Here is a 15,860-nt window from a genome sequence, read left to right as displayed (position 1 = left end):
CCTTCTCTCCAGGTTTCAGACGAGGAAACCAAGACCGCGAGGGGAAAGGAAGACTTGCAACAGAATAACCGTGCTCTGGGCAGCCCCCATGGGGGACGAAGCGCCTTTCTGTAAATTATTCTATGGACGGGACAGCGTCTCTCTGGATCACATACATGCTAAAGTCGAAGGCCGTGTCACGGATGCCACAGACCAGCAGAGGAGCTGAGGGCAGGTGACTGGAGCACAATGACCTGCCGCACGCCGGCCGCCAGGGGGCTCCACTGCAGGGGCTTTACTGGGAGATGGCTTAAGAGAATCCGCATTACATGCGGAGTACTGGCTGCACTGGGCTGAAGAATATCGCCCCAAAGTCGTGTCCATTCATGAACCTGTGAATGTGACCTTATTTGGAAATAGCATCTTTGCAGATGGGAGTGAAGATGAGGTCATACTGAACTTGGGTGGGCCCTAAATTCAATATAACTGGTGTCCTTATAAAAGGGGGAATTTGGACACAGACATGCGTGCAGGGAGAAGGCCATGTGAGCACAGAGACAGAGATTGGAGTGATGTGTCTACAAGCCAAAGAACACCAGGGGTTGACGGTCTGAAGCTGGAGGAGGTGACGGACAGATCCCCTCCTGTAGCCCCAGAAGGAAGCAACCCTGCTGACACCTTGATTCCTGACTTCCAGTCTCCAGAACTAGATAAAAATCCCTACTGGTTCAAGCCCCCCAGTTGGTAGTGCTTGCTTGGGGCAGCCTAGGAAGCTGGTGCCCTGGCCCTTAGTGGGAACTCAACAAACGCTAGATACTGTCATTATTTAAGACAGAAAGACACAACGGACCAAGTATCTGGGAACCCTGACTGCTGGAATAAGAAACCCAAAGGAAGGGCTAGGATGTCTTCTAAGGAAACCACCAACCAAAGTACACACACTCAAGGAGTTGAGAGAGACAGGAGGGGGGGGTCTCCCAGGAAGGGTCTCCTCGGGCCGCCCTGGCTGCTAGCCACTGTGCTTTTTTCAGTCTCGCTTCCCTGGAATTCTGAAACTCATCATGTACCAGTTGTGGGTTTACAGTAACTGCAATGTTATGCAACTTGCTTCCTAACTTCAAGGGGACTTGAGAGAATTGTGGCAGAAATGGACATTCCTAAGTCCTGGAAACCAGAGGCAGTTTTGGGGGCGAAGGCTGCTGCCAGGATGCCCCTCCCCCAGTCGGCCTGCCAGTCGCCTCCCCTGGGGGACAGTGGGCCGGCTGGGATCCAGAAGGGCAGAGGAGGGTCTTTGGAATGCAGGGATGCAATGCATTGCTTTAGTGTGAGTCAGGTTTTATGCCCGAGGCAGAGGGAATTCAAACACACACTAGAGCAGAAAGACAGAAATTGCCTTTTAGATGACTGCCACCAGCAATATCCAGCCGGCAGGTTCTACAGGGAAGTTTAACCTTCTGTAACCTTACAGTAAGCTCTCCAGCGCCAGCTCTCTCTCTCTCTTTCTCCCTCTCTCTCTCTCTCTCTCTCTCTCACACACACACACACACAGTCAGATATACAGATACACCTGCAATCATCTATAATTTTCACCATAATGGTTTTATCTGGGGTGGGGGCCCCGCAGGCTGACGCCCTCCTTCTTCTCTCTGCGCCTAACATCTTACACATGCATACCTACACAACTCACACGTTCCCATCTAGCAGGAGCTGAAACCTAGGCAGCCCCGAACCTGCAGGCTTCTTGCCCATCAGGGCAATACCGGGTGTACAGTTGGAGCTCGGCAAATAATTAATAGTAATGAAAATTGACCTTGTAAAAATTAAAGTGAGAGGGCTGATAGAAAGGAATTGGTTTGGTTGTCAAACCTCAGGCCTAAAGGGAAACAGACTGCTTTGGAGAACCTTTTAATTAATTTCAGAGTTTCCCTGTTTCTTTGGCAGATGAACCGAGTTCCTTTCTTGGCCATCAGGATCTTTCGCAGACAGAGGGAGGGATGGGGAGAGTTGAGTGGTGTCGGGAATCGTCCCATCCCGGGAGCCTCCGGAATTCCCTGCCCTCCCAGCAGAGAAAGCTCAAGATGGGGGTGATGCAGCCCAAAGAGGGGTTCGTTTTGTAAGTTTACTTTTACTACGTCTGAATAAACCAGGAGGTCTACCTCATTTATAGCTAAAATAAAAATGGACCTCTACCGTCTGACCAAGTTCAGCCACTGAGCCGCGGCATTAACTTGTATTCTAACAAGATTAAAATATATTTGTCCCGGGGATTAGCATACTTAAGTCCCCTTTCCCCTTTTGAGCGGTAGCAGGGCACTTTGATCTGCCTTGCGTGGCAAGAGCACGGCTTGGGCCCAGCTATCCGACTGCCAAGTGTGAAATCGGCCTGATGTCATCCTCATTCTTCATCGTTTACATCTTCCACCAGTTTAATTATATTTCCGCCACAAAGCTCTGGCGCCTCATTGCATATTCGAGTTTGACTAGGAAGCATTTTTAAAAAAAAATAGGTGCGAATGAAATACCCCTGTAGGGGGAAGGGAGGGGTCTGCAAATCTCATGGTGCAAAGGCAACGAGCCCCGGCCCTCGGGTTGCCCCAGGGACGTTCTCACCTGCATGGAAATGTGCGTCCGTCCTGGCCCGCTCTGTGCTGGGCCCAGCGCCCTCATTTGGTGCCAGGCACAAAGGCCATTGTCACGCCCGTGCGTTGCGTTTGGGGCTGTTTGGCTTGTGACTCCGGCAGGTTTGTATTACATCCATCCTCTGCCGCGTTGGTTTTGTTTCCTTGGGGCTCGGAGTCCACACGGCGCGCTCCTGTCGCTGTGTAAAAGCCGTCTTCCTCACGGCGGCGAGTGAGCTGATGTGTCACCCATGAATCGCCCACTTTGAGGCAGTGTGCAACCGCCACAGAAAACCGTAGGGCGCACTCAATGCCCAAAGAGGACGTGTCTGGCTGACCTTTGATCACCTCAAAGGAATCAGACAGTTTAACTCTCCAACCAGACGCGGTACTCTGGCCCTCCAGCGCTTCGCAAATTCCCCAGAACTGCTGGGAAAGCCAGGCTGCCGGCCGAATAGGCCTTGGTATCCCAGTGGGGCACCTCCTGATACCTCAACCCCAGGGCCACCAGAGCCTCCCGGGTGCCTTGCAAGGGGAGGGCGGGGGAGGGGATCCGTGGCCGGGCCGAGGTCCTGCGGGCACCCCTCCGAGGGCACTGGTGTTGGGGAGAGGAAGCAAACCACCTGCAGGCGTGCCTGGGTTTTGACCTTCACCCCAGCCCACCCGGCTCTATTCACACCCTGCTAGAGTGTCTCAGAGAGCCGGCACTCTCCAAGGGTCGCCCGTCAGGGATGTTGGGTGTCACTTCCACATACAAGCCGGACAGAACAGAAATGCAGGTCGGCGTTCTGAGCCTTCGGGAGCAGGTCAGCACTGGGAAATGCGCTGCTCTCGGACAGCCCCCTTCGTCTGAGATTTCCCCGGGTCTCCCCCTTCCTCCGTGGGGTATACACAGGTAAAAACAATAAGTAGACGGAGTTGATGTTCACGTTCTCGATGTGGGGAGAACAAAGCAGCAACTCTACGCTTTTTAAAAGGTCCAGATTTAGGACCATTTTTATTTTAAATCATCAGACTTGTTAAAATGGGAGGTTAACCGCACATTGCTTCTTCAGTTGAATGATATAATTATAAAATTATCTCCACATAATTACCTCAGGATTATGTTTCATTCTGGTTAGCATGTAATCAAAGCCTGTTATGCTTTTAGCTATAGGAACAGCAATTAATTTCAAAGCGGTACTTAGACCCTTTAGTATTTCGACAAAATAGCTCATCATGTCACGAGGAGGCCGTCTGGCTTTCGCAGGAAGAGCCGTGGGTGGGGCGGGTGTGATGCGCCGGGGACGCGGGCTGGACACACTGCAGGGGGCAGCCTCGCGCCCAGCCCTCCATGTCAGGGTGGGTGCCCACCGCCTGGGCTGCGAGTCAGCTGTGTCTCACGGCCATGAGGCTCCCAGCTCAGTGCGGCAATTATCGATGGGAATGGAACATGGAGTGGCAGGTAAAGTTACTGAGCTTCTACAGAAACCCAAGGCACAGCACCTTGCTCAGCTTTTGGAAAAGCCTGGGGAAAAGATCCTGATATGAATACGGGTGCCTGTGTTTTCGAGCCCTGTGGTTACAAAGTGCACGCGTAGCAGTGTTTCAAAAGAGAAGGGGGCTCATGATTCCAGAAAGTGCTAACTGCAGTCCTGCGTCTCTACTGGTGGGGCTGTTTTCTGTTCTCCTTCAGCTCCCACCACTGCTCCACTTTTTATAACCATGTGAATATCATCTCTCCTATTTCACGGTCTCCCCCCGTCCCGTTTCCCCTAACAACTATATAGATGCTGCACGGGATGGTAGTAGCGAGGAATGTGTAGGCACTTTACCAAAAACAGGCCCTGGGCTGGCTGGGACCCACGTGAGCTGAGCACAACCTTCCCCCCGCAGAGCGAGAGTTCCACCACCCACGTAGCAGCCCTGTTCTGTACCAGGAGCTTTCTGTCCATTTCCCCACAGAAACCCCTCACAGGAAACCTATTAGGTAGGTGTTCTTTCTGCTTGAAGCACGAATGATTGGGCTCTGGGGCTGGTAAGTAACACAGTCGAACGCAGGGCTGCGTGGTCACAAAACTCTGCCCTTTCCTCGCCCTGCACTTCATTCAGTGCGAAGTGCTGTTATATAAATATCTGCATGAAAACATGTGCCACTTGAGCCGTCTGCAAGCTGATGTGAGGGACCCTGAACCCCGGGGCATCTGAACGCAAGCTCAGCCTAATGCTTTCTTAGCGGGCTTCAGTCTTGTCCCAAACAAATAGATGCTTGGAAGCCGGCATGTCCATCATTCATTCTCGAGATTGAAATCTGTCCAATTTTCACCCAGATGTTTTGGCACCGCGGGGCATAATCTGAGACTTAAGACGACAGCCACTGAGTTACAATGGAAATGGTTTATCCGGGCACCTTACTCGCAGCAACAGAGTAATGGTATTAGCCTTGGCAGCAATAAATTCTGCCAAAGGCTGGGTGACTCTGCTGTGTCCCCTACTGCCTGAATCTGAAGAAACGCCAGCTTTCCAGATTCATATTTTGTTGGTGGGAGTGTGAGAGACAAAATCCTCAGGAGAAAGTTGTGGCCTGAAGGGAAAACTCAGACGCGCATGCCATGGCCACGCAATGACGCCAGAGGGCAGGGGCCGGGGTCCTGGCGAAGTTGGAGGGAAGCGGCCAGTCTGCTGCCGGGAGGGGCCGCAGACACAGGAACCCGGCAGCAACTCCTCGCGGCACGCTAGGCAGCTGGAGCCTGTGATTACCCATCCAAAGAGGAGAGAAAAGCGGAGGAAGAAAGGGAAGTTAGCGGAGGGGGTAGAGGTTGGGGGAGGAGGAGGGCAAACCCCGGCGCAGAGCCTGACAGTCCTCTTCCAGACAAAGGACTTGGCGGGAGGAGAGAACCCCGAACGCGCCGGCTGAAAGGCGGTCGGAGGCCCCTTCCGCCGGCAGCGCGCTCGGGCCGCGCGGCCAAGTTTCACAGCTCGACAGATGGGGCTGAGCGGCGGCCCGCCCCGATCCTTCCAGACGGTCCGCGCACGCAGTGACCCCCACCCTCCCTCGGCCCACGGAGGACCCTGGGCGGTGTCAGGGTCCCTCCCTCCCGCGTTCCCACCACGAGCCCCTCCGCGGAGGAGAAAGCGCCGCAGGCCCGCCGCGCGCGCGGCCCACTGGGACCCTCAGCTCTTCTTCCCTCCCGGATCTCCGGGGAGACTGGGGCGGGGGGTGATGGGGCGGGGTGGGGGGGCTTCTCTGGGACGCCTTCCAGGCTGAGGGGGTGAAAAGGCGGCCAGGGAGGCAGATCTCGGCCACTCTTTGTTCCGGGCAAAGCGCGGGGCTCAGCCCTGGAAGGAGGGGTGGGGCAGGACAGCCAATGGGGCGAGTCCGGGGCTCCGGCCCCAGGATTCTCCCTTCACGGAACACCGGTCCTGGCGTCCCCCGGGGACACGGAAGGCCTAGGGCTTTGGAGACACCCTACCTCCGCCCGCAGGTGTTGCCCAGGCCTGGCAAGGGCCTGGGGCTGGGCTCCGCGAAGGGCAGCAAGCCCGGGCCACACCTGTTCCCGAGACTCTGGTCGTTTCCCCCAGCCCCATCTTGGGGGGCTCCCCACACCCCTCTGCGGGGATTGGGCCCAAGCCGGAGAGGTGGCCAGTCACCCTGGCGGCTGAGCAGGAGGCTAATAACAACAACAGCGATAATAATAACGCGGTCATCGTCAGTCTCCGCAGCCAGGCCCTGCGCGAGGCCAACCACGCTTGATCAAATCTCGTAATTAGGAGTCACTTTAATGAATGTTATTACATTTCAGGTATTTCAAGGCTGGCCTTTTATTTTCTGTGGGCGGGGATCATAAGTAGAATGAAGTATACGAGATTATTAATAAAAACATGAAGGGTCTACGAGGGGCTCGCGCGGCCCGGCTCACGAAGTGCGCCCTGGAGCTCAGGGCTCCGGCACCGCGAAGGGGGCCCGCGGGGTCAGGGGACTCAGCGCTGCGTCCCGCCTGCGACCGCCTGTCTCCCGCCACCCCATCTCCCCCCACCCACCCGCCTCCTCTTCCTGGAGGCCTCTTCCTCGGCTCTGATAAGAAGGAGAAGCGCTGAAAGGAGGTCCCCACCCCGAGGCCCGGCGTGGGGCTGCAGTGCGTGCGTGTAGGCAGGGTCGGGGTGCGGGGCGGGGGGGTCTGTCTCCCCGAGGCCTTGGTCGCCAGCCGCTATTAACCTCCCAGAGCGCGGCGGCTCCTCCTGGCAAGCGGCCGTTTTCGGAGGAGCCGGGACCTTCCCGGGGGCGCTTGGGGAGCTGCCCGGGCGGGCAGAGACCGGAGAGGTCGGATATTAAACAAGCGGGAGACAGAATGACTTTTAGCCGCGCCGGAGCGAGCAAACGCGGCCTCCCGGCCGGCCCCGCGCGGCCTGCGAGCGTACTTGCATACATAGTGCCTGGTGTTTGCTGTGCACGCTGTTCGCCCGGGCACACCTGTACCGAGCGGTCCCGAAGCCCCACGGATTTGCCCTTTTCACTCAAGGGAAAAGATGGACCTCCTTGGAGATCAGACTGGGGGCTCCTCCCTTGTCTCCCCTAAAGAAAGCGCTTGGCCGTTTACTTTGGGCGACCTTCAGACCCGTGTTGACCCGCAGATTCTGACGCCAGCACGAGGGTCGGGCGCTACTTCTTCGACCCCTTTTGGCAGCCGGAGGAGGAAGGTTCTCTAAGCGCCAAGGAACCCTGCTCCACAGGCCTGGGGGCGGCCGCGGCTGTCCTCCCCACCCCCGTCCCCGGGCTCCCAGGCCTCAGCCTGGTCTCTACCCGACTAAGGAGGACTGTGGACACAGCTCTGCCTGGGCCTGGTAGGGACACAACCAGGCCTGGGGGCGGGGGCCGTTCAGCTCCAAGGAGCAAGGACTTCCTTTACAAAGGAACTTTCCTCGGAGGGACATTTAGGAAACTGGCCTCCTGCGGGGGCAACGACCTGGTGGGGGCCCAGCCCGCTGCGTCACAGGTGCTGCAGCCCGGGTCCAAATCCAAGATACACAGAACCATCCGTGGTGGTCCAGGTGGAACCGAGTGGCAGCTGGACTTCAGAAAGCGTGGCCTTCCCTTTCGGCCTGACTCTGGTCTCCACTAGCTCCTAGTGGAAGTGGCTGGCGAGCACTGAAGTGGATCTCCATGAGTTATGAGTTTAGACTGTAGCTGTTGAATTTTAAATATGTAATAAACACAGGAGCAAAACCAGAATCTCAGCGTTTGGAAGGTCTGAGAGTTCATTTAGTCCAATCCCCTACCGGAAGGGGGAAAAAAAGCAAAAGAAAAGTCGTATGCCATTGTAGGCCTATTGTCTGCTTGCATGCCTCTGAGGATGGGGAACTCATTACCTTACAGAACCATACATAGCCCCTTAACAGTGCTATGATTTGCCAACAGATTCAAAAACAAAACCCAAAAATGACTGCTTCATGTTGCTATGTTGTCTTTTTATTAAAAAGAGAGGGAGAGAGAGGCCAATCGGGTAATAGAAGTTGTGCTAGTGGGGTTTTATTTTGTCTTTAGGAACCCCCAGATCTGTGCAGGGGTGGGGTGGTGGCTAGGGAAGACGCTGGGGATGGTTGGCGTGATCCCGCCCCATTAATGCTCCAGGCAGCTGGAGCTCTGGAGCCTCCGCAGTGAGGAACTTGTCTTTGCAAAACCTGGGAGCAGCTCAGCTCCTGCCAGGAAGCCCAGCGTCTTTCCTCTTGGGAAGCCGGTGTGGAACTGAAAGGCCTAAATGGTCGCCTTTGGAACAGATGATCCTCTCTAGTCTCTGAGCTTCTTTTTCTGGGAGAATAAAGCTTTTTTAGCCGAGAAAGTTTGGAAATAGGGCAGTTGGGTGCTGTCCTGCGTGGCCAAGTGGGTTGTGGGTCCCGAGATCGAAAATCCCAACCGCTTCCAGCAGAGGCATCCGGTCAGCTCCGGCAAAGCCGGTCCTTTCCAGGCATCCGCGCCTTGGGATGTTGTCCATGTTCGTTGCTTTGGGGGTAAAGACAACAACCAAACGTAAAAGGGGAGAGCCTCTTTGTCTCAGGTCAACTAATAGTTCCTCTCCCCAGCGGGTGAGCACCTCTGTCCAGCTGAGGAGCAGCCAGGGGGACGGAGACCTGTTGAGTCCTGCAAGATTTTAAATATTTATTCAAAGGAAAAGCACCGTACTTTGGAACACTTCCTTCTGGTAAAGAAATGTGTACTTAAATTACTTTGGTTGTTCTGTATTCACACGAGCCATCCAAAGTGTCTTCATTATTTAAAAAAAAAAAATTACGCTTCTGGCTACGAAGGTAGGTATGTGCACACCTGCTGGCAGAGGCGAAGACCACGAGCACCTGAGCACCGGGGAGGATGCCCAGGGTAGTGGGGCTGGACTCAGAAACACACCTAAAAAAAAACTAGTCATTACACCTTGGACATCCAATATTTTACAATAAAGCGTTTTTTTTTATTTAATGTAACTTTCAAGAATTTAAACACACAAAAATGCAGGGGGAATGTTCACAATTTTGATAACCACAGTTGTAAATAGAAACATTCATTTCTTATAAGATTATAAATATTTACTACTGGAACAGTAAAACGCACATGTTTTATAAACTAAAAACTAAAAAATAAAAAAATAAAAAACCAAAAAACTTTGCTTCCTGCTAACAAGGCATATCATTTCATTGAGTTTCCTAAGCAGCAGATGGTTATTCACAGAATTTTAAATTACAACTTTTGCTTTTATAGTTTTTGTTTTAAAAAGGTTTACATTAGTATGTACAAAGTGAAACTATTATCGCAGTGAAATAAAGAGGTTTAAGGCAAAGAGAGAAGTTCACTCTCAGTCCTCAGGGGCAGAGCCATGACTCCTGGCTCAGCCATGGTGCGCCCCCTGGGCTGTCCCAGTGCAGATGGACATTTGGACACAATTCTTTTTCCATACACTAAACAGAAGACAGTGTGGAGTTATACATATAGATATAGATAATGTGTTTGTTTATATATATGTACTTAATGGGGATATATTGAATATATTTAATTTACACTGTACCACACCTTCAAAAAAATAAAATGTATATTTTAAAAAAACAAGAAAAGACAAAAAAGTGATAAGAAATGATTATTTACACATTTTCTGCCTTCCTCTAGATCCTGGAGAATTCTGAGTTCCTTTAAAAGTCAAGGTAGCCACATGTTCCAGAATTGTGGACTCTTACACGTCTGCTTGTGTGTGTGTATATGAGCATATATATATACGTACACGCACACACACACACACATATTTACCTTGAAAGAATGCTCTATAGCAGAAGCGGCCACTTTACAAAAAAAAGAAAAAAGGAAAGAAAAGAAAAGAAAGAAAGAGAAGAAAAAAGGAAGGGAGGAAATGCCAGTTCCCTCTCCAGGCCTCTGCCGGCCAGAGACGAGGCAGCGGACCTCGGCCGCGTTTCCGGGGCCCAGGCGGCCCCTGGGCAGCTGACGGAGCCGCAGGGGAGTCTCTGGGCCCAGGCCCGGAGGGGTGGGGCGGCATCACCGCCCGCGGGCTTCCGGCCACATACCCGGCCCCTCGGCCCTGAGCCCCGGAGCGGGTGCCCGGAGGCGGGAGGCGGGCAGCTGGACTGGGGACAGAGACACAGACGCAGATGGAAGCACGCAGGGAGGCGCGGGCCAGGCCTCGGCGAGGAGCGGGACCGGAGGACCGGAGGACCGGGAGGGAAGGCAGGAGGCGGGGACGGGGGAGCCGGCCGTGGGGCCCTCGGCCCAGGCAGCCCGGCTCGTCCAGGCGCGATGCGGGAGAGGGCGGGGGTGGGGGGTGGGGGCCGAGCCTCCAGCCCCCGCCCCGCCAGGGCCCTTTCGCCGCCGACTGCCGGACGGCGAGGCCGAGGCCGGGGTGCGGCCCCTCCTGCTGCCCTCACCAAGCCCACACGAACAAAGTGGCAGAACTCATAGACCAAGTAGGAGCTATTTATTCGGTTCACAGTCCTGTGAAATGCAGCAATAAAAATCTTTGGACTTCAGCAAGTTGTTTTAATTTTTTTCTTCTTTTGAAATTAAAAAAAAGAAAAAAAGTGTCCGATGTCCCATAATGGAACTTAGGGGATTAAAAAAGATGAAACCCTACGCAGCCCCCTTCGCAAAAAAAAAATCGTAAAATTAGCATAATCTCATAAACATAAGAAAACTCAAAAAATATTTTATAGTCAGATATTTTGGATTTTACACCTCCTGTAAATTATATATACAGAGAATATTGCAGAACCATAGCTAATACACGGTATTTTCACTATTAATGCTGGTATAATCTTTATACACTGGCCCTTTATTTATGATTTGAAATTATTGCATTGTTTAGCTCAGACTGAGACTGGGCTTGGAGCCCGCCCCCTACTCACTGTCCGACTTGCCCTCCTTGGCGGTGGTGGAGTGGTTGTACAGGCCCTGCGCCATGAGGTGAACGGCCAGCGTGTTCTTGTTGCCCGTGGCCTTCTTGATCTTGGCGCGCTTGTTCTGGAACCAAATCTTGATCTGTGACTCGTTGAGGCTGAGCTCCTGGGCCAGGCTCTGGCGCCGCTGCTCCGTCAGGTACCTGTTGGTCTGGAACTCGGCCTTGAGCCTCTGCAGCTGCTCCGCCGTGAAGGCCGTGCGGGGCCGCTTGTCCTCTTTGTTGGGGTTCTTCTTCTTTGGTTTGCGAGACCTGGGACCTAGATAGGCATGGCGGACACAGAGAACCCGGGTGAGGAGGGCTCCAGGCCTGCCTCCTTACTCAGGGGTGGGTCACCCACGGGCACGGAAGGATGCAGAAGCCGGGAGGGAGGCGGCTGCCCAGGTCCAGCTGGCTGACCTGGAGGAAAGCTGGCCTGGACTTGAGATGGGACGGGGCGGAGCTCCCACCCACCTCCAGGACCCTCCCCTGGGGAGCGAGGAGGTGGCCCAGGGAGTCTGCAGGAGGGACTGTGAGTGCAGGTGAAGGGCAGGCTTAGCAGAAAGGGCTCTGGATGAAAGGAGAACTCCTGCAGGAAAGCGAAAAACCACAACTTTGTGGCCAGGCTTCTTCTAGCCCTTTCTGAGGTTCTGTCCAGGAATAAGGACAGGACGGGGGTAGGTGCTGGAAGAGAGGTGAGGGGGAAAGATCGGGGCGGGGCAGCCAGAGTAGCAGGAAGAGCCCTGGGGGGCGTAAAGGGACTCCCACAGGGAACACCCCCAGGTCCTAAGGGCCGGGGGTGCAGGGGCAGGTGGGCCCCGAGAACAGGAGGGGCCCAGAGGTCTGCCTCCCCACGGGAAGGCGCCCACATGTCCTTGCCTGCGTGGGGCTGGAGCACTGAGCTTCCTACCCCTTCACCACACCAGGTCTCCCCAGTCCCCTGTCCAGGAGAGGGGGCACGGCGCACGGTCGGGAGCGGAGGCCGCTGGGGGCCCGGGTGACCTTGGACAGAGGTTCACACTTCTGACCCCTCACACCTCCTCCGCTGGGACACCCCACAGCACTTGAGGTTGGCTTGGGACAGAGGTGGTGAGGCTTTCAGGACCTGGCCATGAGAAAAGGCCTGAGAAAGGAGAGCAGAGGGAAGGGGGCCAAGTGCGTTCTTTTCGTTGGTTTCAGAAGGTGGGCCCCGCGAGCATGTCTGTGAGGTAAGAAGCCTTTGCAGGAGGGAGTCACGGCTGCACGCCTGGGGTTCTTAATCTGTGAAGTGTGTAAATTGACTCTGGGGGGCTCCTGGCCCCAGCTTCTTCCGAGGCACCCGCGGTGGGAAGCTGGAGAAGGCTAGACCTCGGGCAGCCGGAGCACCCAGGTCCCCGCCCCTCGCCCCCCGCCCCTCTGCAGGGTCAAGGGGCTGCCGGGCCACGCAGCGCAGCGCTGGCGGAGGGATCCAGCTGCGAGCCCCCCCGGAGGCACCCCGACCCGGACCAGGACCAGGAAGGTGGGTTCGGTCCTCAGCTCGCGCGGAGCGAGGGGTCTGGGACGGTCCGCAGGCCCAGGAGGCGCCGAGCCCTCCCTCCCCCGCCCACCGAGCCCCGTCCTCCCTCTAAGGGAGGCACGATCGGAAAGAGAGGGCCGTTCGCGCTGGCGAGGGGGCGACAAGGCCTGATTCGGCTCACACTCCGGGCCTTTTAGCTTCCAGAGCACGCCCGCGCTCACACCCACCCACGCGCACTGCCCCACGCGCGCGCACACTCACGGTCCCGTCGCACCCACGCCGAGGGCACCGGCTCCTCGCCCAGACGCCTGGCTCTTACCGGGGGGGTGCGGATCCGGGGCGGGGGCCAGCGTCCCTGGCGCGCCAAGGAGGAAGGTGGTGTCTCGGCGAGGCCTCGACAGGCCCCGGGCGGCCCCGCGCCTGCTCGGCCCCCCACCGAAGCCTCGCGTAGCGGAGCCGGTTCTCCGTCTCCACTCCCGCCTTCCCCACCCCCCCAAACTCCTCTGGTCCTGGGGCGCTCGCACACAACGAATCAGCCCACAAAAGATACACACCATTTCATGCAAAGAAAATCTTCCTAAAATCAGAATTTTTAGTTCCTTTTCTTTCTTGATTTTCTTTCAAACCGCAAACACTTAAGGAGTCTCGCAAACAGGACCAAACCTCCGCAAGAAAACTCTGCGTTGCTGCTTTCTTAAACGCCAAGAAACAAATCTTGTCTTACGGGTTTTTTGTTTTTTTTAAGTCCAGGAAGACCAGCCGCCGAGCCAGGCCGGGCTGCCGGGCTCCCGCGGGCCACTGGGGCCTGGCGCGGCCGCGACTTCGGCGCCGCACAAAGCCGGGCCGAGGCTCCTCGCCGGCCGCATTGTGAGCCTATATGTTAATTAAATATTAACAAAGGAGAGAGGCGAGAACAATGGAGCAAATTGCAGATCTAGCTGGAGAAATCTGGATTTCATCAGAGATATACACACGATCTCCGCGGGAAGGCGGCCAAGGGGTGACTTAGTTGTGCTGTGAACTGGGTAAACAACCCCCGCAAAACAGTTGAGGGCTGGGGGGGTCAAGGGGGTCCGGTCTGCGCTGCCGGCTCGGGGACAAATGGAGTCTGCGCCTAATGGCGGTTCGCAGCCGCAGACCCGCATTTAATGCGGCTGATGATTTCTACAGGGGCATGGACTTAGCTTTTAAAAATCCCGGATCTATGAAAAATACGCCCAGAAGCTCTGCACACCCCCACGGGCTCCCGCCACATTTCCTCTGAAATCTGCTCCTTTCCTACGCAAAGCTGCCCCAGGAAAGCTCTGGGAAAGGTCCTTTTCCATTTGGGGATTGCAGGCCTCCCTTCTCCAAGCTGTGTGCGCGCCGGCTCGGCAATCAAACCAGGCACGGGGCAAAGGGCGCCTCTGTTTCCATCCCTTCCCTCCGCGGATCCCCCCAGATCCCCTCATCAGCCCCAGCAGAGGAAGAGCAGACAGCCTTGCTTTCTTCCCCGGCCACATCTGGGATAACTGGGTCGTAGAATGAGTCTAGGTCTGCGGTAGGCTGGGCGTGGGTCCCGGGTCTGGACTGAGTTGGAAGAACGCGGAGAAGGAGTAGAGAGTGTGAGCTTCCGGGCCTGTCTGCCAGCCACCCCGTTCCCACCAAATAAACTCCAGCCAAGGGACGGATGGGCTAGGGGCTGCAAGGAGAGGCCCAAAAGGCAAGAGAGAAAGGAGGTCCTGTGCTTTTGCCGTTCTACGAAATCTGTACCCCCTTGTGAATCAGTCCTGTCCCCTCTTCTCCTGGCCGCTGCCGGGATCAGCGTCAGCCGCAAACAATGTCGCTGTGTGTACGTCTTTGTGTTGGGAGACAGGGATCCTGGTGTCTTCTTCCTCCGGGTAAGTTCCCGCGCCAGCGCTTCCCCGCAACCCCACGGGCGTCCCCACGGCGGGCCAGGACATGGGTCCCCAGGACTCACCTGAAGAAGGTCGGTCCGAGTAGCGCGTGCAGTAGACCCAAGCCGGCCAGAGCATGGGCTGCGCACCCAGGTTGGCGCTGGCCTGCGAACTGTCCGAGTCCGAGCTCACAGACAGGTCGCCGCCGCCCAAGCCGCGGGCCTTGAGCGCCCCGTCCAGGGGGCCCCCGGGGTCTCCGCCTTTCTTGGAGCCGCTGTGCAACGAGAGCGCCTTGGAGCCGCCTTCGCCGTCACCCGAAGAGTCGCCGCCGCCACCGCCGGGCAGCGGTCCGCCCGCACCCGGCGCACCCGGCGCGTTCTGCCGGGGCTCCCGGCCCGACCCCAGGAGCTGCTCGGCGCCGCCCGCGCCGCCGCTTCCCTCCGCGCCGCCCGCGCCGCCTTCGCCGCCGCCTCTGCCTCTTCCGGAGCCGGCACAGCACGTCCCCGCGTCCTTTCTCCGGCCGAACTCGGGCCGCAGGATGTTGTCGATGAAGAAGTTGGTAATGCGGTGTGGATGCTGGTGGTTGCCCGGCGCCTGCAGGACCGCGGGCAGCATCAGAGCCCGCCGGCGGCCAGTGTCCGCGTCGCCCGGGCTGCTGCCGCCGCCGCCCGAGCCGCCGCTGGGGCTGGATTCCGGCTGCCGCTGCCCCTCCACCGCCGCCGCCGCCGCCGCTTCGCTGGGCTTGGGGTCATTCTCCTCCATGCTGTTGGCAACAAATCCCAAATCGCTTCTCCGGGGAGTCCCTCCAATCAGCCCTCGGCCCGCCCGCTCTGCACGCGGAGACTCTCGCGGCCAGCCCGTGCCCCTACCCCGCCGAGTCTTCCGAGGGCGTGCGCGGCGGCCACAGCCAGGGCTGGGCTCCTACAAGTCGCCGGCCGCGCTCAGAGCGGAGCCACGTTCCAATCCACGAGTTGAGTTAGAAAATACCAAGAGTCGCCCCGCGCCCAGATGCCGGGAGATTCAAGAGTCCGGTCCTCGTCTTCGCAGCGCACCCGGGCGCTAGACAGTCACAATGGTCCAGCGTGGACCCGGGGCGCCTCCGGGCTCCGCGCTCCTCTCCACGTCCGGCTGCCTCCGTTCCGGCGCTGCCGCGGCGGCCGCCCGGGACTAGAGCTCCGCGCATGCAGGCAGCGCGCTCCCCCGCGCTCACGCCCGCCGGGGCCCACTCGGGCCGCCGCCGCCGCCCGGCCGCCCCCGCCCGCGCGCCCCGGCCGGCCCTCGAGGGTGCGGGGCGCGAGCGGTCAGCGCGCCCGCCGCCGCCAGCACGCACATGGAGGCCCGCGGGCCTGCGCTGCGCTCCGCCGGCCTCGGGGCCCCCTCCTCGCGGCCGCCGCCCCGCTGCGGACTGGGGCGCCCCACCGGCGTGCGGCCGCGCCCCCGCCGAGCCCCGCCGAGCCCCGCGGCCCGAGTCGCATGGGTGAGCGGCGGG

At 57.4% G+C, this 15,860-nt stretch overlaps 1 protein-coding gene across 1 annotated transcript; it reads right to left on the bottom strand.

Annotated features, from left to right (window-relative positions):
• Positions 1-10,962: 10,962 nt before the first annotated feature.
• On the bottom strand, positions 10,963-15,133 carry EN2 (engrailed homeobox 2; the record flags this gene model as incomplete). Its single annotated transcript, XM_082846721.1, has 2 exons — positions 10,963-11,279; positions 14,455-15,133. The coding sequence occupies 2 exons, from the start codon at positions 15,131-15,133 to the stop codon at positions 10,963-10,965; spliced, it is 996 nt and encodes a 331-aa protein (XP_082702847.1).
• Positions 15,134-15,860: the final 727 nt, after the last annotated feature.

The sequence above is a fragment of the Leucopleurus acutus genome, assembly GCF_964270905.1.
Source record: "Leucopleurus acutus genome assembly, chromosome: 9".
Classification (NCBI taxonomy): Eukaryota; Metazoa; Chordata; class Mammalia; order Artiodactyla; family Delphinidae; genus Leucopleurus; species Leucopleurus acutus.
This window is presented reverse-complemented; position numbering and strand designations above follow the sequence as displayed.